This window comes from Fundulus heteroclitus, chromosome 22, assembly GCF_011125445.2.
Source record: "Fundulus heteroclitus isolate FHET01 chromosome 22, MU-UCD_Fhet_4.1, whole genome shotgun sequence".
Taxonomy (NCBI): domain Eukaryota; kingdom Metazoa; phylum Chordata; class Actinopteri; order Cyprinodontiformes; family Fundulidae; genus Fundulus; species Fundulus heteroclitus.
Window position 1 is genome coordinate 11313910 of NC_046382.1, and position 16673 is coordinate 11330582.

The following is a 16673-nucleotide window of genomic DNA, read 5'->3' on the forward strand; positions in this document are numbered from 1 at the left end:
ATTGCTTTCTCTCTCTTTAGAGGTAATAAGAGCATTAATAACACGGTAACTCACTGTTCATTGGTTGTTGCTCTGATGTCTGTTGAAGCAATAAAACTCATGGTTCAGCATCTACATTCATGATGCATTACACGCAATTCAATTCAATTCAATTCAATTTTATTTATATAGCGCCAAATCATGAAACATGTCATCTCAAGGCACTTTACAAAGTCAAGTTCAATCATATTATACAGATTTGGTCAGATTATACAGATTGGTCAAAAATGTCCTATATAAGGAAACCAGTTGATTGCATCAAAGTCCCGACAAGCAGCATTCACTCCTGGGGAAGCGTAGAGCTACAGGGAGAGTCGTCTGCATTGTCCATGGCTTTGCTGCAATCCCTCATACTGAGCAAGCATGAAGCGACAGTGGGAAGAAAAACCACCCATTAACGGGAAGGAAAAACCTCCGGCAGAACCGGGCTCAGTATGAACGGTCATCTGCCTCGACCGACTGGGGGTTACAGAAGACAGAACAGAGACACAACAAGAGAAACAAAAAAGCACAGAAGCACACATTGATCTAGTAATCTGTTCTACATTAGATGGAAGTAGCGGGTGAGCCGTCTTCTCTGGATGATGTCACAGTTAACAGAACGCCAGACCAGGTGTACCTACTATGAAGAAAAAGAGAGAGAGCAAAAGTTAAAAGCTGAAATTACGACAGTCATTTCAATGTAATACAATGCAAAACTGGAGAACAGTAGACTGAAGAACAGTAGAAATCAGTAGAGTGAGAAAATTAGACCCTGATGTCCTCCAGCAGCCTAGGCCTATCACAGCACAACTATAGAGATAGCTCAGGGTATGAGCCACTCTAACTATAAGCTTTGTCAAAAAGGAAAGTTTTAACATTAGTCTTAGATTTCAGACATTCATAATAGATAGGGTGTCTGACTCACGGACCAAAACTGGGAGTTGGTTCCACAGGAGAGGAGCCTGATAGCTAAAGGATCTGCCTCCCATTCTACTTTTAGAGACTCTAGGAACCACCAGCAGACCTGCAGTCTGAGAGCGAAGTGCTCTGTTAGGAACATACGGGGTAATCAGAGCTCTGATATATGATGGAGCTTGATTATTAAGGGCTTTATACGTTAGAAGGAGAATTTTAAATTCTATTCTTGATTTAACAGGAAGCCAATGAAGGGAAGCTAAAACAGGAGAAATATGATCCCTCTTGTTGATTTTCATCAGAACTCTTGCCGCAGCATTTTGAATCAGCTGAAGACTTCGAACTGCATTTTGTGGACTTCCTGATAGTAAAGAATTACAATAGTCCAGCCTTGAAGTAACAAATGCATGGACTAGTTTTTCAGCATCACTCCTGGACAGAATGTTTCTAATTTTGGCGATATTCCGGAGGTGAAAAAAGGAAACTCTGGAAACCTGTTTAATATGGGATTTAAATGACATGTCTTGGTCGAAAACAACACCAAGATTTTTAACTTTATTACCAGAGGCCAAGTTAATGCCATCCAGATTAAGGGATTGATTAAGAACTTTATTTTTTGAAGACTCTGGCCCAAAGATTACAACTTCTGTCTTGTCAGAATTTAAATGCAGGAAATTTAAAGTCATCCAGCTTTTGATGTCATCAAGACATGACTGCAGTCGAAGTAACTGATTGGATTCATCAGGATTTATGGATAAATATAGCTGAGTGTCATCAGCATAACAGTGGAAATTAATCCCATGCTGTCTGATAGTTTTGCCAATCGGAAGCATATATATAGTAAATAGAATTGGTCCAAGGACTGAACCCTGTGGTACTCCACAAGTGACCCTAGAGTTTGAGGAAGATTTATTATTAACATGAACAAACTGGAATCTGTCTGACAGATAAGATTTAAACCAGCCTAATGCTTTTCCCTTAATCCCTACAGTATGCTCAAGTCTTTGCAGGAGAATATTGTGATCAACTGTATCAAATGCAGCACTGAGATCTAACAGGACAAGTATAGACACAAGTCCATTATCTGAGGCCATGAGAATATCATTGGTGACCTTCACCAGAGCTGTTTCAGTGCTATGATGAGCTCTGAAGCCTGACTGAAACTCCTCAAGTAGGTCATTACTTTGTAAATGTTCACATAGTTGATTAGCAACTACTTTCTCAAGAATTTTAGATAAGAAAAGAAGATTAGATATAGGTCTGTAATTTACTAACTCATCTTGATCAAGAGATGGTTTCTTAAGTAAAGGTTTAATAACAGCTACTTTAAAAGCCTGTGGTACATATCCATTTACCAAGGATAGATTAATCATGTCTAAAATAGGACCACTGATCAGAGGGAATACCTCCTTAAACAACTTGGTTGGGATTGGGTCTAACATACAGGTAGAAGGTTTAGATGAAGCTAAAATTTTAGATAGCTCAGAAAGCTCTACTGCTTTTAATCAGTTCAGACACTGCGCAGGTTCTAAGGATTCCTCCAATGCTGCCTCACTTACTGAGAATGAGGTAATCATGTTTGGGAGGATGCCAATTATTTTATTTTTAATGGAATCAATTTTATTTATGAAGAATCCCATAAAATCATTACTGCTAAGAGCTAAGGGAATGGATGGATCAACAGAGCTGTGGCTCTGGGTAAGTTTGGCAACTGTACTGAAGAGAAATCTAGGATTATTCTTATTCTCCTCAATTAATGATGAAAAATATGCTGCTCTAACTCTGCGAAGGGTCTTGTTATACAACAATAGACTGTTCTTCCAGATTAAGTAGGATTCCTCTTGGTGTGTAGAGCGCCATTTTCTCTCCAATTTCCTAACATTGTGCTTCAAGGAACGCAGCTCTGAATTAAACCAAGGAGCCAGCTTCCTGTGAATAATCACCTTCTTTTTCAAGGGAGCTACATTGTCTAATGCAGAACGCAATGACGAAGTCATACCGTTTACAAAGACATCTATTTGTGAATTGGAAGAAACAACATTGCTGCCATCTACAGGGCATTTCTGCAATACGGAGGATATTAAAAAGGGGACAGACTCTTTAAGTTTTGATACAGCATTATCCGATAAAGATCTACTATAATGGAACCCTCTTTTGGGGGTGGAGAACTCAGTTAGATTAAACTCAAATGTTATTAAAAAATGATCAGATAGGACAGGGTTGTGAGGAAATACTGTTAATTCTTCACAATCAATGCCATATGTCAGCACAAGGTCTAAAGTATGAAGCCAAGAGTGCGTCGGTTTATGCACATTTTGAGCAAAACCAATTGAATCTAGGATAGTTTTAAAGGCTACACTAAGGTTATCGCATTCTGTGTCAACATGGATGTTAAAATCACCCACTATAATAGCCTTATCAGTATTTAACACCAAATCAGATAAGAAATCTGATTTGGTGTGCGGTGCATGTGCTTTCAGCCCCCTTTTAACCTGATACCCACGCATTGGGACATCTTCTAGTCCTGCAGCATTTTTAATGTTTTTTTTTTAAATTATTGCACACATTGGAAAAACGGAACTAAAAATAAGTAAAATTTTCTTTAAATTAGTGTATCTGTCCTTGATTTGAGCAGGTAAATAAGACGATCTGCCAATGGAATAAGATATATGCACTTAAAATAGGAACAATTCATCTCCATCATCTTATTTCAAGTGCAGGATATCTAATTCTTATTTTAGGGGTGAAAATAGTCATTCCATTGGCAGATAATATTATTTACCTGCTCAAATCTAGGACAAAAACACAAATTTTAGGAACATTTTTTTGGATCTGTTTTTGCAGTGCAGTGGGTGTAGCGTAGCTTGAGACAGCTGCTAACATCCCAGGAAATTCAGTTTGATGCAGAACAATTTCATGGCAGATTCTACAGGCCTCAGCCGACATGTTAAATGATGAAAGTTCAGGACAGGACAGTTAGAAAAAGATCGAACAAGAACAGCTTGTTTAGAAAGGCGGCGGTCCGATCGGATCGGAAAGCCTCTTCTCTCAGAGTAGAATATGGCAGCGCCTGCAAGGTCTGCAAAGTTTGACCTAAATGAGCCACAAGACTTCGCGTTGACACCGTGTTTGGAGAAGACCAAATGTATTGTATCGGCACAAACACCCCAAACCAGCTACCAGGCACGGCGGCGGTGGTGGTGTGATGATTTGTTCTCGTTTGGCAGTCACAGAACCCGGGCAGCTTACGTTGGCTCATTGGCTAGAACGTGAACTGGAGTCAAAAATAGGCCTGTTTACACTACACCTTTTTAACCGAGCCGAGACCAGTCCGAGCTCGGTAACCGAGATAACTCTTGTGTGTAAACGGTCAGCAGACTGAACCGGACCGCGCTAGACATAACCGGACCGTGCTAACTGCAGACCAGTTCCTGAGTAGGTCTCGGCCTGGTTTTTTAATCCCGGTTTTCTGATAAAGAGCGCATGAGCAGATCGGGTCATCCCCTTACAGTCAGCTGACTGTCCGCGGTTTTTCCGGCGTGTCTGGCTGCACGTCCCGATTCACACTCCATTCAGACAAATTTCAGACATTCATAATAATACTAGCTTCCTTACCGTGCCACACGATTACCAGAGATGATTCTGCTTAGCAGTGTGATGAACCTCAGCGTCTGTTGTTGTTTCCTGCGTCTGTAAATCCTTATTAGACGTTCGTTTGTCTTATCCACGTCCCAAAAGCCGACTGTCTAACCATAACATCCTGAATGTTACGGGCACCGCCGTTTTGTTTTGTTGCTTCCGCCTTCAATCCCAGAGAGCGGTAGTACCGTAGATCGCCACTAGGAGGCGAGGAGCAACCAAGGAACCGGGATACTGTGGTGTGTAAACGGTCGTCTCGGCTAGGTTAACTGATCCAAGCTCAGACTGGTCTCGGCTCGGTTAAAAAAGTGTAGTGTAAACGGGCCTTATGGCTCACACTGGCTCACTATCACCATGTTCTGACGCTTAAAGCTGTTAAATATGTGCAAACACCAATCACCTAACTGGTCAGTTTTTCTAAAACGTGAACATTTTTTAGCGTTGTTGTCTCTGTTCCAGAGCTTTACCGCCTTTTTGGTGGAGAATGAATCTGTTACACTGGCCCTGCATTAAAAGAGGGAACCAGTCCGGTTAACTTGAGCTTCTTCCTGCTGTGACCAGGATGAAGTGGATTTCCTGTTTGAGAAGGGCGAGCTGAACCTGTGGGCCGAGCCGCTGCAGTGGGTGAAGCTCCTTCACCGGCACCTCTGCTCCCTCATCGTCGGCCTAGAGCAGAACGAGGGCGCAGGAACTGTCGATCTGGGTCAGGTCCATCAGATCCAGAGCCAGGCCCGAGCCCAAGTCCTCCTCTCCCAGCAGGCTCTGGGCCGCCTCCCGCCACTGCCGCAGTTCTCCTGCACCGCGGAGCACGTTCGGCTGACGCTGCGGCACCGCAGGGCCGAGCTGGCCCTGGATGTGCTCGGCAGGTTCAAACCAACAACGTCGTGTTTTTAACATTCTAGACTTTTTAATGTCTTTTTTTTTAACATTGCTGCTGGATTTGTTTTATTTAATTGTTGAATGTTGAATCTTTCCTTGTTGTTACCTTATTAAAACCCCTTTTTTTAATCACATAGGCTCCTTTTTCCTGAAATGAAACTGAATCTGCTCTATTCAGTCTTTTCAGTTTTCCATGTAACAAACTTATTGTATTTTATTAAGATTTTAGATGAAAGGCGAACCCAGAGCAGTGCCTAAATGTGTAAGGACAATGATATTGGCTTTTAAATAAATAAAAATTTAAATCTGAAGTGTGCGGTGCATGTGCTTTCAGCCCCCTTTTAACCCGATACCCCTAAAAAAATCGCGTACAACCATTTGCCTCCAGAAGTCACCTAATTAGGTCTCAGTTGTTTCTTTTAGAGAACGAATGGCATCATGGAGACCAATTAACCCAGCAGACAGGTCAGGGAGAAGGTTGTGGAGAAGTCTAACGCGGGGTTAGCTCAGGAAAGAGTTATATTCATCACGGTACGACTCCAAGTAAACCAAAACATGGATGTCCTCCTAAATTGGCAGGATGTGCACGAAAAGCAACCGAGAGACACCATGGTAACTCTGGAGGCGCTGCAGAGATCCACAGCTCAGGTAGGACAATCTGACAGGACGGCTATTAGACAAATCAGGCATTTTATTTATTTAAAAAGTGGGAAGAAGTGAAAACATCATCACTGGTGAAAGGATGCTTCTCCTCTGCAGGGATAGGAGAGCCAGAAAGGTGGGGGAGATATTTTATTGAATCAAACGTAGACGGCCCCTGTTTCCAGACTGACTTCTGATGGCATCGGTTGTACTTCTTTTTTTTAAGGGATATAGGAATAAAGGAGCTTTTTTTTTTTGTTTTTTGTAAGGAGAATTTGGAAAACCACACCATGTTTTCCTTTCACGTCGCAACTACGCGTCCCATTGTGTAAATCCCAGTAAGACACAATGGCGTTTGTAGTCTTAACGTCACAGAATGTGAAAATGCCCCAAAAGGTGCTGAAACCTTTGCTAAAAGCGGCCCATGTGTGACAGCCACAGCGTTCTCGCACACGCCGACGTCTGCTCGTTGGAAACTAAACCGGTCGGCGCCTGGAGCTGCGGGGCGAGCGGACTTCAGCAAGTCGAGCTTTATGGGCCCGTGCGAGCGAGCGAGCGTTTGCGCTGACACGTCACCAGAGCTGCATTTCAGCGCTCGCCTTCTCCTCCAACGTGTGTTTATACGAGGTGTTATTTTGCTGGGAGATTTAATTTACAGCAGGATCCTTCCCATCGGCCTGCGTTGTTAAGCTTCCCTCTGGTTTTGCTGCTTATGTAATTAAGAGGCCGGCACAATGGACTACTGTCCCCCCCCCCCCTCTCTCTCTGTGCACGGACTCATGCTGCCCTCCCATGCAGCCGGACCCTGCTCTCGCCCTGGTATCCGTGTTCCCTGCTACAGTAAAACTGATGTAATGTTTTGGAACAGGCTGCCGTTCCCCCTCAATAAAAACCGAGCCGTGGCACGATGGGGCCGAGAGCGGTTTCTGCGCAGGACATGTTCGGAGGAGCCTCGCCGTGGTCTGTCCTCCACATTAAACTATTGTCCGCCACTTTGCACGGCGCAAATAGTCCCGGGGCAGCCCTCAGACTAATTTTAGGGTTGGTAGTAGTAGATTCCAAGCTCTTATGTCACTTGTTTTTCCCCTTGTTGCTATTTTCCCCTTTTTTTTATTTTTTATTTTCTCTCTCTCTCTCCCTCTTTGAACCAAACCGTTCAGTACTCGGGAGTATTTTCAGTCCGTGTCGTAAAAAGAAATATTGTACAACCACTCCTTGAGTTATGACAATATATGTGTTGCAAAAACCAGCAATTTCTGGTGATATGTGTGGCACTGGGTTATTTGTTTATGGTTCTCCTGACTGAAATATCTGCCTTTTTGGAGCCCCATCCTCTGCTGCCAGCTCTGCAATTTTTTCCGCTGTGGGTTTAAAAAATGTTTTTTTGACACAACTTCAACAGCAGACTGAGGACATGTTGACATTTTTAGGATATTTGATTTACATTTTAAAGCACAAAGATAATAATAGTCCAAGCCTCCAATCAGGTATGATATCCTGCAACTCTAAGTCTTTTCCCGCAGGTGCTTGATTAACTAATCTGGATAACAGGAAAGAAAATTTTAAATTAAAAAGTTAGAAAACTATAATTTTATACTGTTGTTCATCGCCACAAAAATGAAGTAAAAATCATATTCACAAGAGGCATGAACCAGAACGACAAGTTTTCCAGGAAGGGAGTTCAGTTTGTCCACAGAAGCCATAAAAAAGCCTCGACTTCTTAATCTGAAATTTTCCCTTTAAAAAAAAAATAAAAAATGGAAAGAAGAAGGAAGCATATGATCCTTTCACAAGAAACTAATTGAATGTCATGCTGTTAAATAGGTAAATTGAATTTGACAGTTTAGCTGAAGATGGGACAGACCCAGCACTAAGTAGCGGTGGGTCACGCAGACAGGAGGCCAACAACCGATCGTCTGAGAGGAACCTCACGACTCTTCTCAGGGAGTCAACCACGAAGATTGACCTCAGAAACAGCTCCTATTCCCCAGGGGAGATAAAAACATCACTCCGGTCAGACCCAGTCATGTGGTCAGAGTCCATGCAGGAGCGCTTCGCTGGTGGAAATCACGGTGGAGGAGGGGAGGGATGCTGCTGATAGGGGGGAAGTGTTCCAGGAAATCCCTCACCTGGCCCGTCAAAGTGGGATGTAGGAGCTTCGTTAGGCCTCAGCCGCGTTTCTGGCTGCGGCTAGCGAGGAAAGAAGAAGACGCTCCGGCCTGTTGAGACCACAGTTTCTGTTTTCTTCCCTTTCCAAAACTCTTGCCGCGCACGACGTTAACAGCGGAGATCCAAAAGGTTTTCTGGCACAACTCGAACTTCCCAAGTCGCATGAGGGAGGATCAAAAGATCTGATGAGGTGAAAACTTCGGCAACACTTGAAGCACTTGGTCTGTCAATAGAGTTGGTTGCGGAGGCTTCGTGGATGACGTTACGGCGTGCCTCACCCTGGACATCCCCACAGTGGAAAGTCGCGGCGGGGGGAAATGCGGAATGATCCTGAAAGAAAACCTGGTAAAGGCTTTAAAAGACTTAGAGACTGAGGCAGAGGTTCACCTTCCAGCAGAACCACCCCTAGACATGTGGAGCTGGTATAAACTGGTTTAGACCACAGGTGTCAAAGTCCAGTCCTAGTGAGTGTCCAAATAATCAGGACACTCGCTACTAGCCAAAGTGGTAATTCAGCAATTCCCTTCAGGCTTGTTGGACCCGGGACTCGACTAAAAGTTGCAGGACACCAAACTTTGTGGCCCAGACCTAAATGAAACTGAGAACTAGCAGCAAGGCTTGAATATTGACATTCACTCTCCATCCAACCTGACCGAACTTGAGCTATCGTGCAACGAAGAATGTGGAGACGTTTGTCTCTAGATGTGCAGATCTGGGGGGGGGTGATATACTCCAAAAGATTTGCAGGCACTTTGCAGTGAGAGGTTTTTGACACGGGGGGTCTAAAGACAAAGACATGCTGCACTTTTCAGACTTTTCTTTTCCATTTTATTTAAGTTTGTACTGTATGCCGATTATAAAACTAAGTGGAGTGTGCAGTTGTAACATGAAACATGACAATATGTGTGAAGGTGGGAATAAAGTTCAAAGTTGTGCATGGGTAGGTAATATTACACCACTACTGGATGTCCTCTGTTAAATATTTTTATTTGCATGAATTTAAAAAAAAAAATTTTGCACAAGTTTTTTTTTTTTTTGTAATCTCTGAATCCAATGTTATCTAAAAAAATTGTAGTCTGCAGTTGCAAACTGGCTGCAGCTCTCCAACCTTGTTTCATGGCCGCTCACCAGGGGGCGCAGTGGTACTTTTTACGGTCAGTTCCCTGCTTGCTCTCCGGGGGGCAGTGTTGCTCTGCTGTTCCGCATGAAAACCACATTCCTGCAGTCTGGGCTCTGAAACACAAGAGGGAAAATAAACAAGAGAGGAGTTGGGGGGGGTGGAGGAGGAATCAATCACACTGAAGAAGATAAGAAACTCCTTTTATTGGGATTTTAAGAGAATCCTGCATGTTTTGCTTTATTTTGATCCAAAATCAACTCAAGCTTTGGCTCTGACATGGTTTTCCTGCAGGGTGGAAGCTGATTATGCAATCGGTGGATTCTAAAAGTTGTTCCTCATTTTCGTCTGGACTCTTCCTGGCTCAGATTTGTGGTCTGACCCCATCCACAGGGGGGGGGGGGGGGTGGGCTCATGGTTTCCTTTCTCCTCTCTGATAAAAGGCAGCAGTTGAGCTCTTCACGGCATGACCTCGTGATGCACTTTATTATAACGCCCACAAACTTTTGCATTGAGAGACTTTCCTGTAAGGTTGAGAGTTTTGCAAGCAGAGTGTTGACCATGAGGGGGGGGCACTCGTCTTGGGGTGGTACAAGAACAGGAGCCCAATTTTGGGAGTTTTTTCCTAAATGAACTATGAAATTCAGCCACTATTCAAAATGTTTTTCTCTTCGTAGGGATTTGTTTAGGAGAATAATAATAATAAACCTTGAAGGTCGTGTTTTCATGTACCACGAATAAGCTGATTTAATGTGTTAGAACATTATTCAGCACATTATGAGTGGAAGGGAGGGGGGGAGGCGTGTGCAAATGTTTGATAGAATAAATGGGGAATGTTTGCAGTGCATGCGGCACCATGTACGTTCTGACCCAAGCAATAGCTTAATTTGAGATAAATGATTTTTCAGGTCAGTATACATCACTTGGCACATATGGATGCTCAGTGCAGGCTCCTCTTCTCAAAATCTAAACTATGTTTCTTGAGAGGTCCCGATCTGGCTCTGAATGGGTCATGTGACCTAGAGCGCCGCTTTACGAGAGCTAACCTTACATGCTTCCGCCTTTCTCATCCTTGACTCAAAGTCTGTCCTGGCCTTGGTTATTAGTACAAAATAAAGTAAATCTAGTCCACAAACTTGCATGTCAGCTCTTCTGCTATGTTGAAGTTCCTGCAGCCTTTAATAATCAGGTGATTGAGCCTGTTGTCTGCCCAGTCCTTCTCTTCCACGGCTCCTGGAGCTCCCCCTCCCTCTCCCTCTCTCCCTGGCTCATCCTCTCCCTACTGACTTCTTGACCTGCTGGTCTGCTATCAGATTCCAAAACACGGTGTGAGACTGTTTAATTTTGTCAGCGCAGGGCAGTGCTAACAGTGGCCTTCAGGGTGCCAAACCTGAAAGTTACAGGTCTAGTGCCCCTAGTGGCTAGAAGTTGCACGGCGCTGCTTGTAAAGATGCTCTTCAATGGTATTTTTGTTTTTGTTAATAAATGTAAAATTAAGATTAAAACAGCTTGGTAACAAAGTGTGGATTATGGATGCAGGATTTCACTAAATACTTAATAATTTAAAGACTAATGAGGAAACAAAATGCTTAGTGTGTGTATTTATATTAGTGTGCTTGATGACATCATGAGGAATAGGAGCCAATAAAAAAATAAATAAAAAAATTACAAATGAACTTACTAAAAATAATTGAACTCCAGGTGTCTTAGTCAAAACTTCCACAATTTTCCTGGCTGAAGTTTCCAAAATCCTTCCAGAGTATTTTTCACTATATGTTCATAATGCATATGGCAACTGGAAGTGAGAGACTTTCTGTGCTCTGATTTTCCTTTTCCATACTTTTCTGGACCTGGACACAAGCTAAATTACACTTTTCCAAACTTTTTTTTTATTTTTATTTTTTTAGATTGCATAGGAGCCCCGCGGAAGAGCTGATGCTTGTGGTAAATCTTTCCTGGAAATGATCTAAATCTTATCCCAAACATTTTCCAGCTGAAGCAGGAACCGTGTGCCCCATGTTGCCACGTGTGCATATTTTGGAGGAGGGTAGACTGTACTTTTATTTTATTTATCATGAATTGAAGTAAAACAGCAAAACAGGAAAAAACTGGCCATGCCTTGGTGACCGAATTTCAAATAAAACTCTGGGTAGTTAGCTTTAAGATCGGTTCAAGTTTAAAGTGGCGGCCCATGCCCCCCTCCAGCCCCCCCTTGGTGCCGCCTATGAGTAATTCCCTGAAATGTACCAAGTTCTGCCTGTCAGAGCTGAAACCCACTTCCAGAAGTTTTCAGGGGGGTGTGTGGAGTGGAAGGAGGGAGTGGGTGCCCGCCCGGGGTTGGATTTCAAGGCGTGGTGATTGAACCGGCAGCCAACCGGAGAATGGAAGAAGGTGGGGCAGCGAAGGAGGAGGCGACTTCTGGCGAGAAGTTTGCCCGGACTGGGAGGCCCCTCCCCGGCCTCGGTGTTGCATTTATAGGCTGGTTCCTCCACTGAGCAGCACTCTGGCTCAGCGTTTTTTTGGAGGGGAGGAGATATCAGCCGTCTTCACAGCTCCTCGATACTAACCTCTTTTTTTATATATATATATATATATCCCCTCCTTCCCCCCTTCGGACTTAATCGACGCGCGTAATAAAACGAAAACAAGCTTATTATTATTATTTTTTTTTAGGAGGGGGGGCAACTTTTAACCAACTTTTCCCACAACCAAAAAGTTCCCTGAACGACACCAGTCGTGGCCCAAACAACACGTCGTCGCAGTGAAGGATCCCGCTCGGTCCTCCATGAAAGACGGAGTGCGGCAGCAGATTTGGGGAAGAGACATGTCAGCGACGGTCCTGTCCACCGGCTACGACATGGACATGCTTTACAAGGTAAAAACCTCCCGCTCTGCGTCGGTGCGCACGGCTGCAACTTGTTGCAGGTCGAGTCACAAACGCCACATGTGAGCATTAAAAAAAAAAAAAAAAAAATTACAGCAGCTTTATGTTTTCTTGTCACCAGCAGGAGAAAAGCATGAACATGAACGCCTTCCACATCAACAGCATGCTGGATAAGAAGGCGGTGGGCGCTCCGGTCGCGGCTCTGGGCTCCGGAGGGCCCTTCACGCCGGGATTTTTCCGCAGAAACTCCACCAGCAACCTGGAGGCGATGAGCAACGGCAACAAGTACTCGCTGGGCTCGTACGGCAGCTGCGGCAGCATGAAGGAGAACTCCCCCGGTGGCGGCGGCGGCGGCAGCAGCGCCACGGCGCTCATGAACAAGGAGAACAAGTTCCGCGACCGCGCCTACAGCGAGAACGGAGAGCGGGGCGTGCTGCAGCAGAAGCCCGCGTCGCAGATCAACTCCACCCGCTACAAGACCGAGCTGTGCCGGCCCTTCGAGGAGAACGGCTCGTGCAAGTACGGGGAGAAGTGCCAGTTCGCGCACGGCTACCACGAGCTGCGCAGCCTCACGCGCCACCCCAAGTACAAGACGGAGCCGTGCCGCACCTTCCACACCATCGGCTTCTGCCCCTACGGGCCCCGGTGCCACTTCATCCACAACGCCGACGAGCGGCGGCCCGCGCCGCCGGCCAACGCCAACATGCAGGCGGCGGAGCCCCGCGGCTACAGCCAGAGGGACGTCCTGCCGCCGCAGCTCGCCTACACCCAGCGGGACAGACCAAAGCTCCACCACAGCCTCAGCTTCTCGGGCTTCTCCACCCACCACGGACTCGAGTCGCCGCTGCTCGACAGCCCCACGTCGCGCACCCCGCCGCCCCCGACCTCCGCGTCGTCCTGCACCTCCACCTCCAGCTTCTACGACGACGTGCTGTCGCCCGGCTCCATGCCGTGCATCAACAGCGCCTTCTCCTTCCCCGGGCAGGACCTGAAAGCCTTACTGGCGCCGCTGGCCGTGCACGCCCACGGCGGCTACGCCAACAACCACTCCGGCGGCGCCTTCTACGGGAACGCGCCGGGCAACGTGAGCCTGCAGGCGCTGCGCCGCCTCAGCGAGTCGCCGGTGTTCGAGCCGCCGCCCAGCCCGCCGGACTCGCTCTCAGACCGGGAGAGCTACGCGAGCGGGTCCCTCAGCTCTTCCGGGAGCCTCAGCGGCTCCGAGTCGCCGATTCTCGACGCCGGGAAGCGTTTGCCAATCTTCAGCAGGCTGTCGATTTCAGACGACTAGATGACGTCGGGTTTGTTTATTTTTCTTTTTTTTTTTTTTTCTTTGCTTGGATAATAATGGACGGGTTGGTTTGAGTGAGGAGCCCGGAGGTGCTGCTGGTGACTGAGACTGTCCTTTAAGCAGAGGATACCAAGAGTTTGGCACCCCCCTCACCTCCTGGTCCTCATTTCAGCAGCAGCCACCCTGCTGATGTGCCTTTGAGCAAGACTTCATTTATTCTTATTATTTCTCTCAACAGCTGCAGGGGTACAGACCCTGCTCAGACCCCCCTGGAGGGGGGGACAAGAGACCAGTTTGCACTAGAGATGCACCGATTATGGCTTTTTTCCCCCTTTTTTTTTTAAAACAGCAACTACCCCATACTTTGTTTTTGTTTCCATTTCTCCCCACCAAGGACTTAAAAACACACACACACAAGGAAAAAAGCAGTAGTGATAGAAGCGATAGTTTTGCGAATCCAACAGAAAATGAAGAATTTGTTCCAAACCCATTTTTTTTTTAAAGTAAACAAACAAAAATTGACATATTTGAGGCATTTACTGTATGGAATTATGTGGGTTTTTTTTTCTTCCTTCTGTATTTAATGAACAGGGGTGGTGGAAAAGGGTTTGTTTCCTCTGTGTTTCACTCGCTGATGAAAATCGTCTGGTTCCGAGCCGTGGCCCGTCTGATCGGTGCATCTCTAGTCCCACGAGGATCAGTTAAGCTTCAGTTTCAAGTATCCTTGACCAGGCATTAGTGTAATAGTGTTTTTTTTTTTTTCTCGTATGTATTATAGCTGTATTAAAACTTAGATAGCAAACAGAAGGCATTCCATCAGTGCCTTGCCCATGGGGCTCCTGGCAGCCTCCCCCTTCTCTCTCTCTTTCTCTCTCCCTTTCTCTCTCCCTTATTGCTCTATCAGGCAAGCTACACTTTTCCTGGGATTAGAGGTGCGTAACATGACTTGACAAGAAGAAAAAAAAAAAAAGACTTAAAGCGGTTTCAGATTTCCTCCCATCCTGCCAAGAATATGCCTTGACTTAAAGTAACACTTTTTCTTCTGTCTTTTTTTTTTTTTTTTTTGTTCTTCAACTTCCATTCCAGATCTGCCTTCTCCTAGCGCCACCCAGTGGATGGTTTGGTTAGTCTGCAGTAGTTTGTTGCTTGGTTAAAAAGCACTCTTGAGTTGGGCTTGTTTGGGGAAATCACTGCTGATGGTTGAATATATATCTATATTTTTTTAGCTATTTTTTTTTTTTTCGAGTGATTTGCATAGCGGTGCATAACTTGCTATGGACTATTTAACTTATTTATTATCTTGTGAAAAAAAAAAGTATAGGCTACATTGGTAATTTGTGTCCATACTGTATTTATCAAGTATGATGAAGCAATAGATCTATATTCTTTTATGTTTAAATTATGATCGCCATTATTAATCTGCATAAAGTGGAGTGTATGGTCTTTTCACAGTAATATATATTTTGTTTTTTTTTCTCCTTTTTTTTTTTCTTTTTTTTGTAACTTCACTTGGTTATTTTTATTGTGAGTAAAAAAAAAAAACTTAATTTAAGAGAACGTATGTGATATTTATTTCATTAATTTTGTTTCCTTGTTTACGTTTATTAAAACAAAGTTTGTGTGATTGCTGTTTGCTCCTGAGGCTGTCAGTGCTGTCGAAGGTCTTTTTTTTTTTCTCTCCCCCCCCCCCCTCCCTCCCTCCCTCCCTATCCCCAACTAGGAGGATCCCTACTTTAGATGTGCTGTAGAATGTATAAACAGAGGATGTACAAACCGTCCAAACTTTGCTTCTCTTCGTCGATCTAGTCTAGACGCCAGTGACAAAGAACCCAAGTCAATAAATTAACCAAAAAGTATTTGTTTTTTTTTTCCTTTTCTTTTTTTTGTTTTTTTTTTTCTCCTGTTTTTGCACGAGGTCACACTGTGATTCCAGCCACGTGCTAAAGAATGTAGCAATCCCTTGTGCCCCAGTATTATTATTGTGTAGTGCCTATGGGGTTCACCATCTTTTTACATGCCTTAAAATTAACCAAATAAAGTATTTTTCCTACATGGCATATTTTTTTATATAAATATATATAAAAATATATACACATTGAGCTGAATGTAGTGTTGGATTCTGCAACTTTTTCAGGTTGTCACCACTCAGACTCTCTGACAGAAGCAACCGTGACCTTTCTATGAGTCCCTATTCCTCTTCCTCTTCTTTTTCTTTTTCTTTTGTTATATAAATATATTGACACCTAGTCTTGAGAGTTTGCTGCAGAGGGACGTGGACGAACACATTTTTTTTGGTTTGTACATAGTAGGTACAGGGGGATGCGCACTATGTACTTTTGACTACTTTATCAGAAGTAAAGCTTTTTGAATGTAACAAAAACGGACAAAAGGACAACGAGAGTTGTGATGTTTCTTTTTTGGGGGAGTCAGTTCACTACAAATTGAGTGTGAGACTGTTAACTTTGTACTGTACATTTTTTTTTTTTTTTTTGTAGTTCTCCCAATAAAAATCGTTTTGTTTTTTTTCGGAAAAAAAGTTGGGGTTGTGAATTTTGTACATGGATGAACACGTGACGTGAAGGCCCTCAGTTTCTCTTTTAAAGCTTGACTTACGCATCCAGACATGAGGATCCCTGACATCTACCTGCAAGGGTACGAAACCACGCGGGTTCCACACAACCCGCTTTAGCATACAGATGAGTTCCAGGTTGAGAAAGTGACTGCAAGGTCTCCATGGCCCCCATGGCTGTATAACAAGCCCAGATCACTACCGCTCCACCACCGTGCAAACTACAGGATTGTCTCAGAAAATTAGAATATTGTGATAAAGTTCTTTATTTTCTGTAATGCAATTAAAAAACATGAAATGTCATACATTCTGGATTCATTACAAATCAGCTGAAATATCGCAAGCCTTTTATTGTTTTAATATCGCTGATTATGGCGTACAGCTGAAGAAAACTCAAAAATCCTATCTCAAAATATTAGAATATTTCCTCAGACCAAGTAAAAAAAAAATTATAACAGCAAAACAAAATCAAACATTTGAAAATGTCCATTAATGCACTCAGTACTTGGTTGGGAATCCTTTTGCACAGATTACTGCATCAATGCGGCGT

General features: G+C 44.2%; 2 protein-coding genes across 3 annotated transcripts in view; both read left to right on the forward strand.

Annotated features, from left to right (window-relative positions):
- Positions 1–5765, forward strand: part of thada (THADA armadillo repeat containing) — a 136783-nt gene extending 131018 nt beyond the window's left edge. The window contains exon 38 of the mRNA XM_021316329.2: positions 5137–5765. Within this exon, the coding sequence (XP_021172004.2) occupies positions 5137–5469 (333 nt within the window). The 3' untranslated portion in view covers positions 5470–5765. The remainder of the gene's footprint in view (positions 1–5136) is intronic.
- A 5914-nt stretch (positions 5766–11679) lies between these two features.
- Positions 11680–15611, forward strand: zfp36l2 (zinc finger protein 36, C3H type-like 2). Of its 2 annotated transcripts, none has more exons than XM_012862410.3 (2): positions 11680–12257; positions 12391–15611. In XM_012862410.3, the coding sequence occupies exons 1-2, from the start codon at positions 12168–12170 to the stop codon at positions 13552–13554; spliced, it is 1254 nt and encodes a 417-aa protein (XP_012717864.2). In that variant the 5' UTR covers positions 11680–12167; the 3' UTR covers positions 13555–15611. The 2 variants fall into 2 exon arrangements, with proteins under 2 accessions (XP_012717864.2, XP_012717863.2); XM_012862409.3 differs by having other exon boundaries at positions 11689–12257; positions 12388–15611.
- Positions 15612–16673: the final 1062 nt, after the last annotated feature.

What these genes read in the sequence shown, in the direction of transcription:
- zfp36l2 (XM_012862409.3), top strand. Translation starts at nt 12,168, where the DNA reads ATGAAAGACGGAGTGCGGCAGCAGATTTGGGGAAGAGACATGTCAGCG. An exon ending in ACATGGACATGCTTTACAAG is followed by an intron (nt 12,258 to 12,387) that starts GTAAAAACCTCC and finishes TCTTGTCACCAG; the next exon opens with CAGGAGAAAAGCATGAACAT.